We start from the raw sequence: 23,513 nt of genomic DNA on the forward strand, positions 1-23,513 counted from the left end.
ATCTTGCATCTGGCCCCTTGAGAGTGGGCCCTTTTTTTAAAAAATGCATTTCTAACCCTCACTGTCACCAGAGCTCCTTAGTTGGGCACTTAATAAATGATTATTGGATAAATGGTTTTGCAGTACATTGAACAGACACTTTCAAATGGGCCTCTAAACTTGGTGGGACATTTTTGCAGTGACCATAACCTTCTGAATTTGCAGAACCAAGTTATATCTCCATTCAGAATATATTCATACTAACATCCATTAGACAAAAGAAATCTATAAAGGTGCTCAGTATATGTTCAAAATAATAATATAAACTATTTCAAAAATGAGAAATTCATTCTGAGATAATTCCAAAAGAGATGATGAGGGTAGATAGGTTACTTGTAACTGGCTTGTCTGGTTGAGTTGAGTAATTGAATAATTTGAAATAAATACAGCTCTGCCAAGGGAGCTGCTTGAATGTCATCAGTGCTTCTTCACATGCTGCATGTAAACTCTGGCACGTGGAGGGGCTTTTGTAGGGGGAAAGTCCCTCTCCAGGTATCTCCCCTGCCCCCCACCTCCCAGGGAGACCAGTAAGACCTGGCGTCTCTATCCTGGAGCACTGAAGTGCCTTCCTTTACTAACCCCTGGGCCTTCAGCTCTCCGCAGTTGAAAATGGGGCATTATGATGAAAACAGTATCTGAAACATCCTTTGCATTGATTCATTAACCACCAGCTATTTCTCACCAGTCATGAGGTGCTAAATGGTTATTCTTTCCACCTTCCTATTGCTGGAAGCCAGGCACACAATGGCTTAGAGATTTCTCTGAAATCGGGCCTTAAATTGGCAGAACTGAGAAAGAAGAGAATCTTCACTTTTTTTCTCCCCCTGAGGTGACAGAGTTTTCAGATGCAGGAGGGATGCTAGAGGGAGGTCTCAGAGGGACAATGGGCTGCTCTGTAGAGGCTGAAGCAATGAAAAGGTTATGAAAAACCCCACCCTCCAGGCCCCACAAAATGTAATTAAAATAAGAACAGTTACAAAGCGTAAAGAGGAAGTCCAACACAGTTGTGAATTTTCCTATGATGATCATGTGAAGGCATTTTGAGATTTCAGACATCAGATTCTTTATTTAGAAAACAGTGAATGGTTTCTGGTAGCCCTGCTGTGGGATTGTCTGCAATTGTCTGGTCTGCATGGCAAGCCCAGTGATAGGCTCCAGGACGGCATGTCCCAGAAAAGATCTCCTAACTCAGGGTTGAACTGGGATGTTCTTAGTTCCTTTACTCTCATTGTCATGGCATAACAAGGGTTCAGCTCCAATCTTTGTGGGTGCCTCAGCAAACATTTCCTGAGCACAGACCAAAGCACTGCAAGGTGTTGGAGACAAAGTGAGGAGGCACAAACCCTGCCATCCACTAGGGGAGAAGGCCTGTGCTAATGCATGAACTGCTTCCAGAGTGGGGAAGCGCTGTGAGATGCCTTGCTTCAGGCTCAGGTTAGGATGTCCGCTGAAGCAGAACAATAAGAGCTAGTATATGGAGGGAAGAAATGTGGAAGCTGTGTTCCTTGTGAATGGCCTAACTCCCATCTAGTCTCTCATGCTCTAGGCACGAGCTGCTTGGCTGACCTCTCCCTTGCTTCTGGGCATTTACACAGGCTGTTCCCTGTGCCTGGAATATCCCTGCTCACCCCTCATTTTTCCGACCTCGTCTTTAAGGCCTTAGCTTAAATGAGGAAATCTTTTCTTTTTTTTTTTTTTTTTTTTTTTAAATTTTTTTTTTATTATTTTTTTATTTTTTTTAAAGATTTTATTTATTTATTTGACAGAGAGAGAGATCACAAGCAGGCGGAGAGTCAGGCAGAGAGAGAGAGAGAGAAGCAGGCTCCCGCCAAGCAAAGAGCCCGATGCGGGGCTCGATCCCAGGACACTGAGATCATGACCTGAGCCGAAGGCAGCGGCTTAATCCACTGAGCCACCCAGGCGCCCCGAGGAAATCTTTTCTAACTTACTCCAACCAGGTTAGTTCTTCTACGAGTGCCCCGGCGATCTGCACTTCTTTCTTAAAGTCACCACTCTTATATGTTACTTTATGTTTGTTTTTTTCACCTAGATTGTTTTAGGAGGGAGATTCACCCCTCAGTTTCCAGGGATGCAGGTGCACAGTAAGTATCTGCTAAATAAATAGTGAATGAATGCAGGAGGACTTGCAGAGGAAAAGTAAGAACAAGAGCTAAAGACCATTTAAAAGTAGGCCGTGGAAAGCCTTGAATGACTGAAAAAGAGATTTAGAATACACGTCCATTTTGGAAGGAAAGTTCTTGGTTAATTTACCTGCAATTTTAAGGGTTGTCTTGCCTGAGAGAGCTGACTTTCAGCTTATTCTGCCTGATGTTGGATCCACCCTTGAAAAACAGCTGGCTTCAGAGAGTCAGTACCTTTGTGTCAGGAGCACAGCTAGTCCACCTAAATTTATTTTCACTGTTTTTAAAATGAAAGCTTTTTTTTCACCTACACTTATCCCCTGCATCCTAACAGAAATAGCTGGGAGAGGGCTGTCCTGTCAAAGCATGAAATGAGACAAATGCAAACACATAAACTCAACTGCACCTGTTAAGCCACATGCCAAGGAAGAGCCCTCCCCACAGCCACCCCATTACCTTGCTCAGTACAGGAGCCCCCAGCAGCCAGGCCATGAAATGGTTAAGTGAGCACTTTCCCCTCTCACCCCTGCTCACTGGACTGCCTGTTTCGGAGCTGCTGTGATATGATGGATGTGTCTGTCTCCATAGTGAAGTGATTAATAGGCATCTGTGTAGAGCGGACCCGGTGACCACAAAGACAACAAAGCCTCTCTGTGTCCTTTAGAGAAATATGCAAAGGCAAAAAGGAGGATGGACATTTCCTTCAGGGCCAAGCCAGAGCGGGTTTCGTGTTGGGCCTGAGAGCTAACAAAGATGGCAAAACACCAAGAAAAGCCCTGGAGTAGGATCCCCTAAAAATAAACTCTTGATTTTCCTTTAGAGTAAGACAAGCCTGCAGTTTCCTTGAAATCCTCATAACAACTTGGGTGAATGGAATCTAACAACCCAATTTTTCTTGTTTGAAAATCTTATTGCAACAAAATGCCAGGCTCCCAGTCCTGCAAGGCAGTATGAATGAATGACCTAATCGTGGGCCAGGCATCATGGCTGCTAACCACAGAGGGCCGGCTGTAATCCCTAGTAAGGAGAGAAGAAAACAAAACGGGGGAAAAACCTCCTAACTGGAGACAATTTATCCTCAAAGCCACGCCCCACGGGTGGAGATGACTGCAGTGAAAATGCAATGGGAACTCTCTGTGGTTATCTTGGCAGGAAGGAGCCCTCTTCTTGTCTCAGGGCATAACGTGAACCAGATGGTTTAAGAATAAACTGAAGAGCCGGCAGCCATGGAAATGGGCTCAGAGTTTATAACTCAAACTTTCCTTTTCCTGCCCCCCACCACCCTGAAGATCAGGTGCTGGGAGGAGCCATGGTCCTCAAGGGTATCAAGTTAACAACTCACCAAAGTAGAGGCAACTTCCCAGCTGTATTAACTATCCTCAGTTCAGAAGCTATTTAAAGCTCACATAGTGAAATAGTGCTTACTGTGGTTGCCTGTGGATGAAGCCACTTCCAGTCTTGTCACCTGTGAAATTGATGCTTTTTTTTTTTCTTTTAATTGTTGGGATGCCATCGCAGGCCGGAAAGGAAGAACGGGAGTGAAATTTGTTCTGTTTCACATTTTTTAGAGGAGAAACAGCTTAATTTCTCTTTGTGCCAGCGGGGGCCCTCGGGTCTGTGAGGTCTCACACTTGGCACTGCCTGTGGAGGGCTACACCCTTGCATGGATTGGGGTCTTGATTGGGCCTCATGATAAGATGGTTTTTAAAGCCATGCCCTGAAGTGTTGGTCTGTGGTTGCATGTGTTAGAACTGTCACTGTCTTCGTAAAGGTAATGATTATTTCACATGGGCAAAGTTTTGTGCAATTTATGTGGTTTACTTTCCTTCTTTTTGAGGTTCTCTTCCTAATAAGACTGGAAACCCACCATCTAAGCAATTTCTCAAACCAGACAAAGCATTTGTTTTCCAGCTTCCTACTCCCATTGTCTTGCTTTCCTCTCGCACAAGGCATCAAAGCTACAAAATGGGGAAGTGGATCTCCCACTAAAATTTCACTAATATTTGAAATTCACGTGATTCTTTGAATCATATGCAGTGCTTAGATTTTTTTTTTCTCTACAAAGCAAAGATAAATATGAGAAAACAGGTCTGTTTGAATACTAAAGCTGCCACGGAAATACAGTTCTTGGGACCTGGATTATAGATGAGGCTGGGTGTTAACTGGTGAAGAACCTAAACCTAGAAGTCATAAAGACCTGGATTTGAGTCTTGGCTTTATATCTAACTAGTTTTGTGACCTTGGGCAAATCACTCAGTTTCTCTGAGCATCAGTATTATGAGATGAATGTTGTTGGAAGAATTAAGAGGTTAAATAAATGAATGCATGTAAAGCATTTGGCATTGTGGAGGACATTTGTTAAGGCCCGATTAATAATGTAATAGAAGGGGAGCCTGGTGGCTCAGTCGTTACGTGTCTGCCTTCTGCTCAGTTCATCCCAGGTTTCTGGGATCAAGCCCTGCACTGGGCTCCCTGCTCTGCTGGGAGCCTGCTTCTGTCTCTGTCTGTCTCTCTCCCTGTCTGTCATGAATAAATCTTAAAAAAAAAATGTGATAAAAGTATTTCTAGAATTTCTGACAAGTTACCTGCCTCGTACAGGGTCCAAGATAGGCTCTTTTAATCCAGCACTTTGCTAGGGTTTGACTGTGTCAGCCAAGAGTAGAAAAGTAAAGATTTAAACATAAAATCTTAGAGAATGACCTTCATTAAGATAACCCACAGCCACTTGCAAAGTGTCTTAAATAATTGCTGCTTGGGGCGCCTGGATGGCTCTGTCAGTGAGGCATCTGTCTACCTTTGGTTCAGGGCCTGACCCCAGGGGGTCCTGGTCCTGAACCCCTCGGGCTCCCTGCTCAGCAGGGAGTCTGCTGGTCCCTTTGTCCAGGCTTGTGCACGCTTGCACACTCTTGCTCTCTCTCACTCACATGAGCACTCTCTTTCAAATAAAATCTTTTAAAAAATTTTAAAAAAAAGTCATTGCTGCTCAGCAATCAGCGTCACCTGGAACTTGTTAGAAATACACATCCTTGGGTCCTGCTCAGACTTTTCTGAATCAGAATCTTTGGAGTTGAGGTTCATAAATTTGTGTGTGTGGTTTTTTTTTTTTTAAAGATTTTATTTATTTATTTGAGGGAGAATGAGTGAGAGAGAACATGAGAGAGGAGAAGGTCAGAGGGAGAAGCAGACTCCCCAAGGAGCTGGGAGCCCAATGCGGGACTCGATTCTGGAAGTCCGGGATCATGACCTGAGCTGAAGGCAGTTGGCCAACCAACTGAGCCACCCAGGCGCCCCCATAAATTTGTGTTTTAACAAGCCCACCAGGTGATTCTTATTTTCACTAAAACTTGAGAAACCCTGTCCGGTCTGACATGAATGATAGGCCAGAAAACACATGTTTAGCTTTAAAAGTCCAGCCTCAGATACCACCGAGGGAAGCCAGACATTCAGACTGATGGCTAATGTAAATAAAAAAATGCAGTCTTCCTTGGTGTTCAGAGCCTGGGTCTTTAGCAGGCCTTGGGTATGACAGCTCTTTACTGCAGTTCCCTTTTTCTGGCAACGAATACAAAATCAGTGTGATTTTATTGGAAAGACAAACAAATCCCTAACATTTTCCCTTGGTACCTGACAGAAGCTTGACACAGGCCTCAAATGCGGTGGCCCTGCTGTAGCAGAATCAACCCAGTTTGCTTAGAGCCACAGGCTGTTGGATAAACGCCTGTGGTTTATGTGCCCCAGCATGCAGACGGGGAGGGGAATGTCTGATGTGTCCCTCTCCCATCATAGGGGCCCTCCAGGAGGGACTGGTCCTACAGAGCCCAGGTGGGTCCTAGGTTCGGTCAGCCCCATTGGGACTGGGTCCCAGGGACAGAAGCAGCAGTGTCTCCGGGAGCTCACTCTAACTAGGCAGCCTCCTCAAGGGGCCTGTGCATGACATCCTGTCACCTGGAAACTGACTGTAGTGAGTGCGCACCGTCAGGCAACGTTTGACAGTGGATCAGGGCCTTCTTCCTCCTCTTCCTGCATGCTCTGACAAGAGAATTATGAAACTCCTAAAGTTTCTTTTATATTTCTGAATTAGAGGAGGGACTGGAGCTCATTCCTCAAATCCAAGTCCTGCTTTCTGATCATAAAGGTGCCGAGCTCAACAACGCACTGCATACAGCTTAGTGCTTCCAGATCTGCTGAGTCGAACTGAATCTGCAAATCCATAGACTTAAGATGTAAGACATCTTCAGTTACATTAAATTTCTGCTGTGTGCTTTTAAATCACGCAGCGCAAGGCCCATCAGCACTTAGGGTATATTTATTGCTGTAACAAATGTCAGATGATTGTGTCCAGTGTTATCCATTATTTATGAATAACAGAGGCTGTAGGACTGGAAACGACAAGCTTTAATATGTCCAAAAGGTTAGGCATAATGCAGAATGCTGCTCTATAAATTTCTTGACACTATTTTCCCTCCTAATAAAGCACTGTCAGTGCTGACCGTACTGAACTTTGCATTATTTCTGTACCATTCATGACTGCCTCTGCCTTCAGTGAAGACGTGTAATTGTAGGAACATATTTAACAAGAAAGCATCCTTTTAAAAAGTAGGAAATTTTAAAAGTAATCAGAGTCGGAAATTCCTCTTTTCCCATTAAAAATTAAATCTCTTTATGAGGACAGTTCCTCGGCTGTAGGCTTATGAGAGTTTAAGAAATATTAATTAAAGATGACAAACCCTCACACTGCCCATAATTAGCTTTCTGACACTGATTAAGATCCTATCTACCATGCACTCGGCATGTTTGAGCATAGCCACCTACTTTTTGCTAGTTAACTTTTCACTGGTTAACCTTTCTGTGACTGGAGGTGCTGAGAGGTTTACAAGTGATGCAGTCTGGGGGGATCTTGTCCGGCCTGCAGCTCGGCCCATATGCTTCACGGGACTTGAACTCTTATTCCCGCAGCCTGTCTCTCCCTGGGACCCACACATGGATACAGCTTTCCCATCTTCTCTCTCTCTCTCTCTGGTAAGGACGTGAATTGTGTATTCTGAGCAACACTTGGAGCTTTCGAGGCTGTGCTCCCGTATAATGTCAAGAAAAGAGAAGCCGTCCTCAGGAAATTTCCCAGTTCCCACTTTTTGGCCCTTCCTAGGCTACTTTGCTTATGAAACAGTAAGGTTTGCAAAGTGAACCTTGTAACAAACTCTTTCTTTAAAACAAAACACAAGGAAGTGAGGCTATCAGAAAGTTTTGAGATAAAGCGAATATTATTTTTCCATTATTATGCATGATCCAAAATACAAATCGACTCTTTGCTGTTTTATTGTTAGAACAAAACAAATCTTAGAGGAACACCATGCCGTCCAACCAATTAAAGAGCAAATTTTTAACTCCTCCAGAAGTTCAGTTAATAAGATCATGCCTAGGGCGCCTGGGTGGCTCAGTGGGTTAAGCCTCTGCCTTCTGCTCAGGTCATGATCCCAGGGTCCTGGGATGGAGTCCCGCATTGGGCTCTCTGCTCAGCAGGGAGCCTGCTTCCTCCTCTTTCTCTGCTTGCCTCTTTGACTACTCATGATCTCTCTGTGTCAAATAAATAAATAAAATCTTAAAAAAAAAAAAAAGGATCATGCCTAGCCTAGTCCCTATAGTCCTTGAAAGTTCCATTAAGCTGTCAGAAAACTTTATCATTGTGTGTGTTTTTGTGCAAAAGAGAGAGAATGGAAAAAAAAAAAAAAGATTGAGGGGAAAGGGTTGGGGGTAAAATGAATTCATGTCAAGGATGATGTGGCTTGGAAAAGTGGCTTCAGATTAAAGATAAGAGGCACCTCTAGAATGTGAATTGATTGGTAAAATACCCTAAGGTGTAAGTTGCTTATTTTAGAAGAAAAAATTTAAGTCTGCATAATCATAATTTCAGCCTTTTTTTTTTTTTTTTTGAGAAAATGGATGTTAGGTGAAGAAAAAGATTTTAGTTGGTATCTCTTGCAAAGAAACTTTAAATATTGGTGTGCATATGCAGGCAGGGAGATGAAATAGCTTCCTATACGAATGACATTTAACACCCCCCCCCTAACCTTTCCACAATAATCTCATCAAGACCTTAGATAAATTCAGCAAGTTGTCAGGAGGATACAAAATTCATTAGATCAAATCTACATCTCTGCCCGCACCGCTGGGCATGTCTTCTCTTTCCACGTGGGCTGCTCCGTCCGGCCCCTCCTCCCAAGCACGGGCTCACGGGAGCCATGCATATCCTCAGTCCCAACTCCTGGCACCCGAAATGCTTATGGTCCCGCTTTCCTTTGCTATTCAGATTCCGCCTTTGGTAGGTGGCTTGGAAATTACTAATCTAGTAAACCCTGGGTTATATTAGCGTTTCTTTCTCAACTTCCCCCAATCTCAGAGTCAGATTTGGACAAAAACTCGGTGCCATGCATCCCAGTGTTTCAACTAGAGAGACAGAGAATCACAAATTGGGAGTTGAGCTGGCTTGGAGCTCTACCTAGGATAGAGCTCGTAGCTTGGCAAGGAGCATCTACCAGGGAAATGCCAGTGAGGTGTAGAAACAGACACTTTAGATCCAAAACAGATGTAGAGTTCCATTTCCCCAACTTGCTGTATATTTGTAACTCATAACCTAATGTTATTGAGGGATCCATTCGTTGCATGTCTGTCATCCTCATGATCTCCGTCCTTCCTTCCCTCCCATGCTCCTTTCATCCCCTTTTCCCACCCATCCACCTTCTATCCGCCACTGCCCACAGCTACAGCCCAAAGCCCTTAGCGTAACTTTGAAGGCTCCAGACTACCATTTCAATCTCAGGTCGAGTTGTGGCCCTCCAAATAGTCCATCACGCTAGTCACAGCACACTCTGTCTTACACTCTGTACTTTCTTAGCTTCATGTTCGGTCATGTGGCTTATTTGGCCCGGAATGGCTGCCTTCCTCCTTGTTATCCTTCAGTACTTTGCAAGGCCTTTCCCTTAGATCCCAGCTTGGATTTGAGCTATGTCTCCCTTCCTACTGTCTCAGACCACCACTGGTCCCTCTTTCCTTCTCTTACTTGGAATTCACTCTGCCCCACTGGCTAGCTAGGAGGTCACCTGCACATAGCCCCTGAGAAACTGATTTCCTTGACTTGAAGACTTATGTGGAATTCAGATCTGTAGCCACTGTAACATTCAGTTATGGCTAAATGTTTGTGGAAAGCTTGAACCAAGAAAGTGAGGTTGCCCTTATGTCTTGCTTTTATCTCGGGTTTTTTGTCGCCATTATTAAACACATTTTCTGGTGCTTTCTAGATTCTAGTTGATCTCTTTCAAAGGCATGGAAATGAGAAATAGAAAAAAAGGGCAGCCGTGTAATTAAAGAAGAAAAAATTTAACATATTGGGTTAACATAACAGTTGATAAAAATCTGAGGTTAAATAAAATTAAAAAGAACCAATAGTTTTAACCATGCCCTTGTTTAGGAACAGTTTGATTTCTGAGTCTTTCTAACTTAAAAAGGACGTTTGAGGTGAGCCTGGGTGGCTCAGTCGGTTAAACATCTGATTCTTGGTTTCAGCTCATGTCTGATCTCAGGGTTGTGAGATCAAGTGGCCTTGGGCTCATTGCTCAGCAGGGAGTCTGCTTGTCCCTCTCCCTCTGCTCCTCCCACCACTCCATGCTCGCTCTCATTCAAATAAATTTTTTTAAAGTGGCATTTGAAAGTCTACATTCAGTGATAATCTGTTGAATTACTCTGTCACATTTCAAATGCAGGTATAACTTTAGTGATAATTCTCTGGTAATATTTTTCACAGAATGAAAATTTTAATTCCTTTTATATGGGTTATTCTAGGGTTTTCTCAGAGTTATAGGGTAGATGTAATCTAGACATTAGATTTTATGTATGCACTGAAGAAATTATCAGCAGTCTCTCCCCAAAGGATTGCCAGGTAGCAAGTATGCAGAACATCCAGTTAAATTTCAACTTAAGCGGAATGATAATGTTTTAGTATAAGTATGTCTCAAGTGATCTGTTGGATATACTTACCTAGTATTCATGACTTGTCTGAAATTCAGATTTAACTAGGAATTCTATAATCTAGTAACTTTACCCTGGGACCCATAAATAATGTACTCCTAATGATTCCCACAAATATTCTTTGGACCCATCTGTACTTTGGAGATGAAAATAACAGTAACAAAAATGGTGCCAAACCTTTATGGGGCCAGTATAGGATAATTTACAAATTAAAATACTAATGGACTAAATATCAAAAATTGTATCTTATTTTTCATCATCAGCAGCAGTAGCAACTTTAGATACTTTTCATGAACTTTGAAGGATCGCTTTTCTCTAACACAGCAGAAAAAAGTGCACTTTAATTCAGAATGGTTGTTGGTACAACAACCATTGTCTGAGCATGCCCACTCCTACCCGGTCCAGTGAGGTGTGGATTGTGGAGGGGCAGGTGGGGCCTCCTGTCCCATCCACTGGTAGTCTTCCCCACCAGACTGAACCCCGTGCTCTGAATTCTCCAACTTGAAAATGGTTTTACTAATAAATAAATGGTTTTACTAATAAATGCTGTGCAAATTATCAAGGGCTTCGTTTTTTTGGAACAAAGTTAAGGCTGTTGGAAAAAAAGCCCGAGTTTGGCAGCATTTCTACCAAACCTTAAAATGTGAATGCTGCATCAACCATACCTCCCTCCTCTCCCCTCATCTCCTCTCCTTGCTGTGTCCACTGGTGCATGACGCCCACAACATGGTGCTGAAGGGAAGGGCTAAAAAAATGGGTCTGAGAAACCGTCTTCCAGAAGCTGTGTCCTGACATCAGCCAAGCAGATGAGTTTGTCCACTACCTTTTTCTAAAATCTGCTGTGCGCACTTCAGCTTTGTTCACGCAGGCAGTGGTGGCCAGAAAGGCTTTTCAGGGCACGTCTTGACTATGTGTGCTTTGTCTGTCTGACAGTTTGCTGGTTCTTGGATAGGAGCCGCGTCTATCTCTAGTTTAGCCTCTGACTCCTTATTGGCTTCCCATACTGCATGTGCAGCCAGTCATAAATTTTGCTTGAGACGCCTCAGAAGACATTTTTGTTATGGCAGTGGTACTGAGGAAATGGCAGAGAATATCTGGCCCCAGTGTGGGAGTCAGGAGAGGCGGAGGACCTTGTTTTTCTTCCTTTACTGCTGTCCTCCCTAACAATTCTCTCTGGGTGTGAGATCACCTACATGAGACTTGATAGAAGCCAAGAAATTACTTTCCCCATAGAATTGGGGCACTTTAAAATCCCCAATCCATTAGATTTTAAGGATCAGAGGTTGTTAAAAAGCTAGTGCCATTGGGGCCATGCTCCCCTCAAATTGGATTTCTCAGCTTGTTAATGAGGAAAGCCTGGCTCTGAGGTTTTGAGGCTCAGCATAGGTAGAGTTTGAATGGGATCAGAGGGACAAAGGGGTCAGGAGTAGGCTACTGCCAGGTCAGGGGAACACTGTGTCACGAGTCCAGACTCGTAATGGTAAAGCAGATGGGCAGCAGAAATGCTGACGCTCAGCTTTCCCTCAGCCACAACTTGGGGAATCACTAGCTACAGGTATCCTTGCAGGGCCCACAGCTGGTCTGGAGAAGCTGCTCACCAGATGCTCAGCAAGACTAGAATCAGTAATTTCCTTTTAGTCTAAACCCGTTTTACTCTAAATTCCTACTTGACCAAACTTCTCATCCCCAGTCACAAAGCTCAGTAGTTGGAAGAGATGTCAGAAGTGCACTAGATCATAACATTGCAACACAAGGAGCCCAGCCCACAGAAGCATGGTGGTTATAAATCTTGTTCCTCCAAATGCCAGAAGCCATGTTTTGATAGTAGTTGAATCCCCACTGGACTCCTCTAATTGCCTGAGGCCAGAGTTACCCAAACTTTAGTCATGCAGCTACTAATACTACAGTTTTAGTGGTACCCGTGAGTCTTACCTACCATATTACTTAGTAATTTTATCCCCCTGGACTTCCCACATTCTCATTTACTTAGTATTTTATTTAAATTACCTTTAAAATGTCTTTGAAGTAGAAACTTTGTCGTTATCATAAATGGGGGTAAAAGCATCACTTTTCATGGATAGAAGGTAACCATAAAAAAGATAACTGAAAGCAAAACCACTGTAATTTCCAGTTGGTTCCAGCTGCATGGCAGAGCCCCCAGTCCAAACCTATTTATTCTTCTCAAAGTGGGAAGTGGCAAGTTAAGGGAGTTGTTAACAATGAAGCACCAAACTGAGACTCTTCCCTTGACATAACCAGGAAGGCCGAAAGAGGAATGAAAAGGACATGACCTTCTCGCACAGGATTCAGTATTCTTGAAGGCCGTGATGTCCCCAGCGACCTAAATCCTGTCCTATAAGGAGCTGCCTGTCCCACTGTGAGGCCCTACTGCTGGAGGCCACATGGTGTTGGAGGAACCATTGATGAACTCTTATCATCTAGAAAATTCTGTTCAGGATTGTTTTTGAAGTATGGACAACATACTCATCACCATACTTGACAGACCTTATGAATCTTGCTGCAATGTTATTTCCCAAAGTAGGAATTGCTTACACAAGTGGCTTGTACATTGATTAAAATATATTCAACATTTACTGTATGTTTTAGTTTAAATTATTCATCTGATCTCTAATTTAAATTCGGTTTCCACATCTTTTTCTTGTGTGCGGCAAGTATATTTCCTCTTGACTAAATGTAATTGATAGTATCTCAGTTTAGAGATTTTCCAAAATATATAAGCATACTACAGCGCTGGCATTTCCAATCAAATAGGAACATCTTTGTATATATTGACTGTTTTATCTGTTTTCTGACAGCTCACAAGAATCTATAAAGTCTTAAGTAGGGGATTTTCTCCTGCTCTGATGTATTGTGTCCTAACAGCAGTGGTCAGCATTTACATTTTATATTTATGCTACACAGCTCCCTTGGCAGATCAGTACATGGCCAATTTCCTCACATATCTCTCAGTCTTCTTGGAAATCAGGTTTTATGGTATTATTACTTTTGGTCAGAAACAAGAAGCACAAGAGTGGCTATTAATTTTCAGTATTGCTTAACCTAAAAAAGAAACCTCTTATTTCTTTCGCTGTGGGAAGGGGGTGGTGGTGGGGGAGATGAGCCAGATCTAAAAATAAAGTGGATTTTCTTTCTTATTCATATGTAATTAGAGCCCCTTTGTAACTACTCATTACCACCTCAATAGTTATAGGATGAATAAATAATATATATTTTTAAATGTGGCAAAACCAAGAAAGAAGTAGCCAGGGCTGCATCCAATTTCTCAACTTGGTGATTAAAGGGCTGGCTCTAGAGGCTCCAGACATCTAGGGACCCAGAGATAAAACAGAGCAGTTGGCTGTGTTTTTACTAATGAATCTAGGGCTTGAAAGGTATCAGGCAATTTTAAAGAAAAGCAGCAAGGGCAAGAGACATTAGACAAGGCCAGTAGGGTAATGAAGGGCAAGGCCAGTTACTGAGAGAGAAAATTACTTCATTTTCAGTGATAATGCTTCTGTGAGCCTTACAGGCCTCTTAGTATGGCCGTCTCTGTACACGTACAGTGTCAGAAGGCTACTCACGGTGTAGAAGGAAAGAGCCTTGGAACATTCCACAGAAGGGCAGAGGGCTTGGGTCTATTATTTGGAAAGGGGGAGGCTGAGAACAATGGTAGCAGAAGGGGTTAGATTGCAAGGTGAGGATTGGTGCTTTGACAGAATGTGAGGAACGCACAGGATTAAGTCAAGACGAAAGACAACAGCAAGGAAAAGAAAGAAAAAGACAAGCAAACATACTCTGGAAATGCAGAATTGTTTGGAGGATGACGTGGGACATAGAGTGGGGCTGGCTCAGCGGTGGTCAGCAGATCTGCAGGGCAGAGCTGCGGGCTCCTGGGCTTGGGGCCTCTTACTCAGCAGCCAGAATGAAAAAACAAGGCATGGGGCACTTGACTTCTCCTCAGCAAGCTGGTGAGTGGGACACATTTTCTGCTTAGCGGGGAAATGTGTGATGTTTTAGAGACAATTCCAGAGTATATTTAGCTCCTAAAGCTGGGGCACACAAATGTCACATTCCCATGAGACAACTGACCCAGTGAAAAGAGCACCCGCCAGAGGCCCTCACCAAAACCCATGAAACTCTCGCATCCTGGGAGATGCTTGCACACACGGATGTGACATCTTTAAGGGACCCACATCAGGAAATGAAAAGAAGCGAGGAGATCACGGATTGAGCCAAGTTAAGGGACGTCATCATTGAGTCAGAAAAGAAATAAGACTTTTCCAACGGAATAACGCCATCACCAAGTCATACCACACAGTGTTTAGCAAAACAGAACAGAAGTTGAAAATAAATCATGAACATTAAACAGAAAAACAATTCAGAGCAAAATGGAAATTAAAATCATAAAAATCATGGCAAAAGGAACATTAAGCTACAATTTTGTTTTGTTTTGGAAAAATTTTTCTGCATAACAACCCATTGTCATTGCCCCGTCAAACCATAATCAATTGTCAAAAACCAAACTTGAATTTGACAGGGCAAGGCAAGGAGTCAACAGCACAAGAACAGTGATCATGTTACACACCCATGCAGTCCCCTCTGCCACCATTGTTTGACAATTTGTAGACTGCTTCCAGCTTTGTCAATATTCATAATAAGACCCAAGAGAATGAACAATGCCGGATTTTAAAATGATCTGTCAAAGTGTTAATTGGACTCTTTGATAACCTCCATCCCTTGGGGAGTTAACGACTGGAGAAGATTCACGCCACCCGTCTCGGTGAAGTGAAGAGGAAATGATTGGAACCAACAGCCAGCTATTTGGTTGACATATTGAATGCTTTACGGGGATGGCTGTTTGGTTTTTCAGAAAGTCACAGTGGGCAAACACCCAGTGAGTTCACGGAGCCGTCTCTTCTGGAGAACTCGGCCAAGACCAACACATCTGCGGTCTGGAGCCACACATGACAAATAATGGCACGTGGTAGGCTTGTGGCCCGCCATGATGGTTCTGTCCCGCCCCCCGTGAGCCTGGCGCGCTCTCGGAACGGGAAGAGCGGGGATGCCTCCAGCTTCAGGAGGCTGCTGAGGCAGAAGCCACTCTTCTTAAGATTTGGGGCAGGGAATACGAATCAGAAGTTCTAGAGGAGTAAGAAAATGGACTTTGGAGGGGACATGCTCTGGAACAAATTACAAGGGCCGCACCTGCACACGGCAGCTTGGCCCACGCAGCAGCGGAGATGAGTTGCAAAAAAGAGGGCGAGAGTCCAGTGCATGGGTCAGCCTGGCAAATGGCCTCTTGAAGTAAAGATGGAAATATGTACATAGAGAACCCCGGGAGGGGGTACGCGGGACATGACAGAGACTGGCCTCCAGGGGTCATGGTGGCTGGTCTGCCCTTGAGACTCCAACCCCCGCTTGGATGAAACTCTTGAAAACATATAGAAGTGAACAATTCTGAATGAGGGGAAGCAGCTCACGACATAACTGGGCTTTTCAGGCTCTGATTTACAAGACTGTTTTCTGGACAAGTAAAGGCCTCTTCGATTGCAGCTGCAACTAAAGTAGGATGTGTTACCAGAAGCAGCCACCGGCGAGAAAAGAGAGGACATTTCCTGTCTCTCGTTGAGCAAAGAAAGCAGGGGAGAATTTAGGACAGTTCACAGTAGAGTCCCTTTCATTGAGCGCAGCTTCCTTTCGGTTTTAAATGCATAGCAATTCTGCTTGATTAAATGACATATTTTTGTCTCAGCCGTTGTCCTCAAAGGGCAGTTACAGTTACATCGCGGGATCACGGCTCCATTCAAATTCAGCACCACGCATGAGTGAGGGACGCTACTGGCCAGAGGACACTCTGGCCCACTGTTTCCCCATTCACGCAGGAGACGGGCCTTTGCTTGGATTGCATGCACATGCTGAGGCCGGCTCTGCCATCCGTCGGTTAACGGAATGGGGGAAGAGGACCTAGAATCCCAGAATGAGCTCAGAGGAATGGAGAGGGGTCTGCTTTGGGCCAAACTGCACCTCTTTTGGGTGGAGGGAGCTTAGAGGATGTGTTATTTGTTTTGTGTGGTTTCTCCTTGATGGTGGGATAATTTGGGATCAACCCGAGCACAGAGGACTGGATTGCGGTCTTTTTTTTTTTTTTTTAAGAAGCTTTCAATCAGAGTGTGTTGGAGGTTCCTTCAACACTGCACGGTTCAGCTGGAAGCAGTTACACAGTCCTCCTCACTTTTCCCCTCCCTCTCCCCCCAGAGGAAGAGTCATTTCCAAGGCCTTACCCTTCTTGTCTTGGTGATTACGGGAAGACACCGCCCCCAAAGAGTCTGTGCTGTCGGGTGAATGGAGCAGGTCCTTCCAGTCCAGCATTCCTGCCCTAGACTCATACCCCTCTTGAGCCGCCGTGTCTGACGTGGTGGTGCTGGGCAAGAGGGAACTGGAGTGCCCTGTTTTCATCACAAATACAGTTAGGGAGAACATCGCTGGACACCCCCACATTCCCTTTGCTCAGAGGCCAGGAGGGGGCCCCCCAGGCTGGCTGGAGGACTGAAAGGAGGTTGCCCTCCAGGTAACAGGCTTGGGAGTGGGGTTCTGCAGAAGACTCTCTGTAGGTGGAGGGTGAAGGGCCACAGCCTGTCTCTGCTGCTTGCTCGGTGAACCTGGGAGATTCACTTAATCTCTCTGGGCCTTGATTTTCCTTGTGCACAAAATGGGGATGATGATACCTTATCCTCCTCACACGGGGAGGAGGAGGTGACATCGTGGGGAAAGTACCCAGCAGTGTCTGACACACAGCACGTGCTCAGGAAGGACCGGTGGCCTTCTCTGATATTCGTGTAGCACGACTTAAGGCAGGATGTGTCCACTCTGGCGGACACCCTCTGTGACTAATGGGGTGGATGGATGGTAATGGAGGAGCCTCTTGCCTGTTAGGAACAACTCTTCGGTCCCAAGCCCTTCTCCCTGAGCCTCTCTCATGGAGGGTGTGTCTTGCGTTCAGCTTCAACTCAGCTTCACGGGTTCCCCATTTCTAAGGGAAGTGACAGCTTTCTAAAGGGACCTGCTCCCACCACCGCTTCTCTGGAATGATATCCTCTGCTGTCCCGTGTTGCCATGCCTGTGCCTTCTGTGTCTTGTTCCAGCAAAGTCAGCTGCATGGCTTCCTGACTCTGGCTTGGGAGAGGCCTTTCTTGAGGCCGCACTGACTGACATGCTTTAGATTAGAAAGGGACAGCTTTTTGACATCCAGAGGCTACCAGAGGATGACGTCAGGAAAAGCATGGCTAGGTTGGGAGTTAGGGCAGAAACTCTGGATACTTCTGTGAACACATTGCTAAGCTTTCCTGCCACCATCCCACAAGGTTAAATACAGGTCGCACCAGGTGCTTTGATGTAAACTGCCACAGTGATTTAAAGGAAGCCTCACTACCTGTTCTCTCCAGGAGAAATAAATTTTAACCTCTCCGTGATTTTCAACTTAAGTCTTTGGCTCATTAAACCATTTTCGCTATGGCAACCTCCTCTTTCACAGTGTTTGAAAGACCATCGAGGCAAATACTGTGAATGTGGAGTCAGTGGCTTTGGCAGAAAGGAGGAGAGTCACAGGTGGCTCCAGCCTTGGGCTGTGAATACCACGTATGTGACAAATAAAATACTGGTGACCAGGAAGGTAGATGACAGTGATCAGTGCACTGCATTCTTCTTTATGACACTTACTATAATAAGTTGGGTTCCCAGGAGACTCCAGTACTGCACGTAACAGACAACGTATGTAAAAAAGACTGAGGGAAAAGCAAAGAAGCCATGTGGCTCACCTACACGCTCATGATTTCTGCGGAAACACCACTCTCCAATGCCACCACAGCATGTGCATAACATTTAAGAAACCTCTTTCTGCGTAAATTTTGTTCGCCTCCACGCAGCTTCCAACGTTGGCTTTGGTGCACATAGTCTGGTTTCTATCCAGCTATTAGGAACATGTTCTTTTGCAACTCAAGAATGCTTGCCTCTAGACTTTCTCTTTTTTTATTTCTGGGTTTCACAGCGCATCTCTTAATACCGATAAGAGAACAGGAGTAGTGAAAATAAGCCAAACTTGTAAATGCAGATTTTCTGACTTCTTTTTTGCTTATATTGCAGTCTGAAACAGAGCCTCTTGTTTTCTACTCCTGAATTCTACACCGCTCTTAGGCGATACATGGTCATCCCAAGAGAGAATTCAGCACCCAGCCTAGGCAAACCGTTAGAAATCGCTTTGTAGGGAGTTAGAATGGAGGTGGGGTGGGGTGGGGAACAAAACCCTTTTCTCCAAGTAGCAGGAATTTCTTTTACCTGAATTGATACGCATTTTGAGTACTTTCAATTTAACTGTGTTCAAGGGGCAATTTTATGGTAATGCCATAAGTATGGTTTAGGGAGAACATTTCTTAATACGGTAATCTAGGGGAAATATATGCCTAAGGGACACATTCTCCGTCGAAAGATTTCCTGGACCATATGCTGCAAATACATGGAAAACTCATTGGTAATGGAAAGCTGTGGCTATGAGAGGAAATTAATGTGGACCAGATGGTAGTTAGGTAGAAAAATGCTTTACACAAATGTGAGAAATCAGCTCCTTCCTATTGCTGAAGTGTTAGTCTAATACCCACCGCATCCCCATTTTCTATATGTAAATCTAGAGAAACCGTGCATCTGATGTATTCAAGATTAAAGAAAAAAATTGAGCATACTGAGGTTTGTATTCTTTTAAACTTAGGCTTGAGATAGGCAACACGTGTCACTAGTGAGCCAGACAGTTGGAGAAAGCAATGCCTGATTCTCAAAAATTTTAGAACTGCCTTGTAAGAGCACAGTTAAACAGCAGTCCTTCGTTTGAAATCAGAGAGGTGTGTCATTACTACTTCTTCAAGCTTAAAATGTTAAAAGTAAATCACTTACATTCTTTCTTAAAATCTGATTCTACAGGCTGTATCATTTTTGTATATTCCCTAAGAGACTCCTTAACCAAAATAATGCTACGCAAATAGGCATTTATTTGTAGATATGGTGTTACAGGTCAGTAGATTTGGAGCCTATGGTTTTGTCTTGTTCATCCATTAAGAAGGGTCATATTTTAATCAGTGGAGCTTAAGATGTGTTCTTTTTTTTTTTTTTAAGTAATCTCTCCATCCAATGTGGGACTTGAACTCACGGCCCTGAGATTAAGAGTCGCATACTCCACTGACTGAGCCAGCCAGGCGCCCCTGATATATTATTCTTATCATATGCAAAGGAATAGATTTTAGGAGTTAATTTTAATATGCATCATATTGTTTCTCTATATCTACAAGTCTTTGTGACTCCAGAGGTTAGAGACCCTTCAAACCACTGTTATCTATTAACAATGATTGTAGCCAATTAGACACAAAACAAGAGATACTAAATCAATACAAGAAAGGGAGAGAGAAGGAAAATAGGGTCCAATTCACTAAAAAGAGGTTCTTGCAGTTGTGACTGCTGTTGCACAGAATTTTTGCCAAGCAGAGAGATTGCAAGACTTATCGCAATGATTCCTTTTTGTGAGTCAGGCAGTTCGCGTTTCATGGCTCTATGAGCCTCAGCTCAGCCACTGAACATTTTAGGGGGGATGTGCAAAGGACACAGCTAGAAACAGTGGGTGCATTTTAGACTTTGTGGTTGGCTTCTTAGTCTGTGTCCGTGCTCATACAAATAGCAATTTGGTCTTTGATGGTAGAAATACAGTGCCTAGTCCAGCGCCTGACATCATGGTGGGCATTCAACACATATTTGAGTGAATTAATTAAATCTGTTCTAGGTTTTTTAACTCTAAAATAAGCATCTCTTGGAATAGTTTGTGAAAAGAAAGTCTCCTGTGTTTTTGTAAGTACTGTCTGGACCAGTTCTTATTTTGGTGGTCAGTCAGTCATCTAGCCACTTGACGCTGGACAGATGTAGCTTAAAATGGACAGGATCATTAGCTGAAAGGAAAATTCCAACTCTTCTTTAGTTTCATCACAGAAGCCACTGATCAAGAGCTGAGGGTGAACAGGCATCATTCCTTAAGATGTTAATATGGAGGAATTAAAATGTTCCTTTTCCTTTGTAAAGGAACTAGAGATCCATAGTTTGGAGGGTGACTTTTTGTTCATAGAAAGTGTCCCATCGTCTAATTATTCTTTCTGTGTGAGAAATTACCTGGGAGTTAAAAAATGGTCTCCGTCCAATTGATGAATGCTCGGTAGTAGGTTGCTGGTTCAATTAGATTTAAGACCTGAATTCCTCAGTATCTGGTAAAGATTATTCAATTATAGGAAATGATTGCAAAGCATGATAGTGGAGGAGAGCAGATGCTCAGTGGGTTCTCCTTCTGAAGGTGAGCTAAGCTAGACGACATCTGCCTCCTGAGAAATTTTTGTTCATTGTTGGTGTTCAGCGTTCTGGCTTGAGTCACAGATACAACTAAGGGTGGATGAATTCTGTGGGCTCATCTGCTCTCATGGCCTCCCTTTACAAGGGAACCAGGCATCATTTCCCATATCAGCACAGCTCACTTAGGAGTGCACAGGCTTTAGGCCTTCCAAAGAGGCTTTTTATTTATGCTAATTAGACACAGGGAGTAAGAGTTTATTACATAGAGCTGTTAAACACATTTGTAGCCATCTTGAATTATTTCTCTGAATCCTAAACCTGCCTTTCTTTTCTCCCCCTCCCCCGCCCCACCTTCCTTTATTCCCTGCCTCTACATTTAAAGGCTGTCCTGGAATTGTTACTGTTAACATATTTTTAACACAAAAGCTATACAGCGTTTGTGCATCAGTGAAACTCATAGTCCCCATTATAATGCAAAGCTTCAGTCTTCCATCACATGTGTTTTCCATATTTAAAAAACACATGAATAGTTTATCCTATAAACGTTTGGGGGAACTCTGAGAAACAGCAGTGGAACACTTCAGTTCCATTTCAGTTTTTCTTATAAAGGGCTCAGAATATTTTGTTTATGGACTTCATGGCTTTGTTTAATGTAGTGTCTGTGTATTTCAGAGCAGGAACAATGGGTAAATCCTGTTTGCACATCGTTTCCCCTGCGTCAGTCTTCCTTGTATACATTTGGAAGAACTCTCACTGAAAATACGTCTAAATACACATACTCTTTGGGAACTTAAATTTCGATGGCTAATTTTCATGTGATATTGGAAAGGTCTGCCTCCTGAGAACTGGTCTCTGCATGATGTACAGATTTTTTTTCCCCCTGCAGAGGGCAGCGCCCTGAAAGTCAGCATTTTCGGGAATGGTTCCCTGCCAGTTGAGAGCTATGGCCTATTACTTACACGCACTGTTCTTTTATCTTGGATATACTTATATCCAAAAGCAATTTCTTCTCCCTCAAGAACTCATTAAATATATTCACCAAATTCCCTGAGGTTGGCGAATTTTGTGTTCTGTGGATTAAAAATGTAGAAGCCAGTCTCATATGTCAATTGTCTCTCACAGGCAGTGATTTTTGAAGCATCATGAGATGGAGAAATAATTTTAGTGAATTGGGGCCCTGAAGTAACAAAGAATCTGGTCCATGATGTTTAGGGATGAAAACTATAAGCTATGACAGGATAAGTGGGTTGGAATTACCAAAAAAAATAAAAAAATAAAAAAAATTCCGTAAACTGACCATATACTGTGTTGTAAGACATTTCATGATCTGGAAGAGGAGTTGAAATGTCTATAAAAAAATAATGAGGATAAAAAAATTAATTAAAAAAGAAACCTTCAAGGTTTGAAAATACTCAAGAGGATTAGTGAAACAGGATTTCCCACATAGATTTCTATCGATATTAAATTATGAGTAATATCTTTCTTACCATTCAGGGCCACGAAGGAATCTGGAAGACAAAAGGGAGGAGAAGGTTACTTAATGTTTAACACTCTGCTTAGCGTGACTTACATAATAAGCAGGAGTGAGCTAATAGAGAATTATGCTTACAAATGGTCCCCAGTACTAAGTGCTTTTTAATTTCTGCTTTATATCGGGTCCAATTTCACACCCTCCCATCTCTCCCCGAGTGAGTTTCCTCAAAGTCACTGCCCTTTGTTGTCAAGACTCAAATGCAAGAGTTAGTAGACGGAATGCGAACTGCTAGTGTATGTGATTCTGGGACTTGAGGCCTTACTCTAATAGAGAAGGACGTGTATGTGGGCAAAAGAAGTGACACCTGGACCACACTTAGAAACGCTTTTGTCTACGTTCTCCGTCGTGTCATCATCTTAGCCACACAGGTATTTGCATGCTGTGTGTCTGAGTCACGTCGCTGGTTCATTCATCTTGCTCTGAGTTCAGCCTCTGATACTGACTTCATGATTTCCTCATTTCCTCTTAAAATCCTGTTCAGGAGTCACTGTGCACCAGTTATCTAAACCCTGAATGCCTGTATGTGAACAGGTCTGTAACAGAAGTAGGTCATGCCCCAGCAGGAGCAGAGAGCAGAGAAGCCATCAGGAAAGGCAGCAGAGCGGGGGCTGTACTTCCTGCCCTGAGTGCCCCCCCGCCAAGTGCCTTGCTGGGACTGGAGTTCAAGGTTAGGGAGCACACCATAACACAGAGATTGAAGAGTAAATCGCGGGCTGGGGACCTGAGGGGCTCCCCTGCGTTAGATACAGAGGTTTCCTTTGGATTTCCTTTGCCCCAGAACACACAGGTCATGTGGACACGTGACAGAGATGGTAACAGCCATTTTCACAGTCATTCAGTCCATTCAGTCATTCAGTCCCAGTCGACACTCCTGTTTTCTACAGATGCCCATAGCACCAGATCATAAAAATAGGAAGAAAATTATTCACTGAAGTCAGCTAATTAAGTTTGCTCACACAGACGCACACACAAACCAGAACTTGTTTCCCTGAAAACGGAGCCATAAGGCTCCGTCCGACATGACTAACATGATTTAAGATCCACTGATCAAACATCAAGCAGTTTCACGGCACACAAGTAATGGAGGCCTTTTGGTGAGGACACTGTCTCCTAGGTACATTTCTTTCCCTAAGTTTTGTGTTTGAAGACCTAATAAAAAGCTTTGGCCAATATGTAATATTTGCAAATGAAATAATACAGCAAAGAATTTGGGAGATAAGGCTGCCTGTAGTCCTCTTTATTGGATTATTTTTGATCTCCAAAAAAAGGTAAGGTAGAAATTTGAGTGGTACCTCAGAGTCTGCGAGTTCAGTGCTCATGCCTCAAGGATTGAGGGTTGGATCTGTGATTTTCATTTTGGAATCAGGTATCAGAGTATACCTGATTTTAATTCCCCCAGGAATTTA

General features: G+C 43.5%; 1 protein-coding gene across 3 annotated transcripts in view; it reads right to left on the bottom strand.

Moving 5' to 3' along the window:
* Nucleotides 1-23,513, bottom strand: part of SEMA6A (semaphorin 6A) — a 128,125-nt gene that overhangs the window by 8,015 nt on the left and 96,597 nt on the right. Inside the window, exons 17-19 of one of the 3 annotated variants that reach the window (XM_044263290.1) lie at nt 22,061-22,081; nt 21,871-21,921; nt 16,484-16,648 (exon numbers count right to left, since the gene is read on the bottom strand). In XM_044263290.1, coding sequence (XP_044119225.1) covers nt 16,484-16,648; nt 21,871-21,921; nt 22,061-22,081 — 237 coding nt within the window. The remainder of the gene's footprint in view (nt 1-16,483; nt 16,649-21,870; nt 21,922-22,060; nt 22,082-23,513) is intronic. The other 2 variants (XM_044263298.1, XM_044263307.1) reach the window with 2 other exon arrangements.

The sequence above is a fragment of the Neovison vison genome, chromosome 1 (genome assembly GCF_020171115.1).
Source record: "Neovison vison isolate M4711 chromosome 1, ASM_NN_V1, whole genome shotgun sequence".
Lineage (NCBI taxonomy): Eukaryota > Metazoa > Chordata > Mammalia > Carnivora > Mustelidae > Neogale > Neogale vison.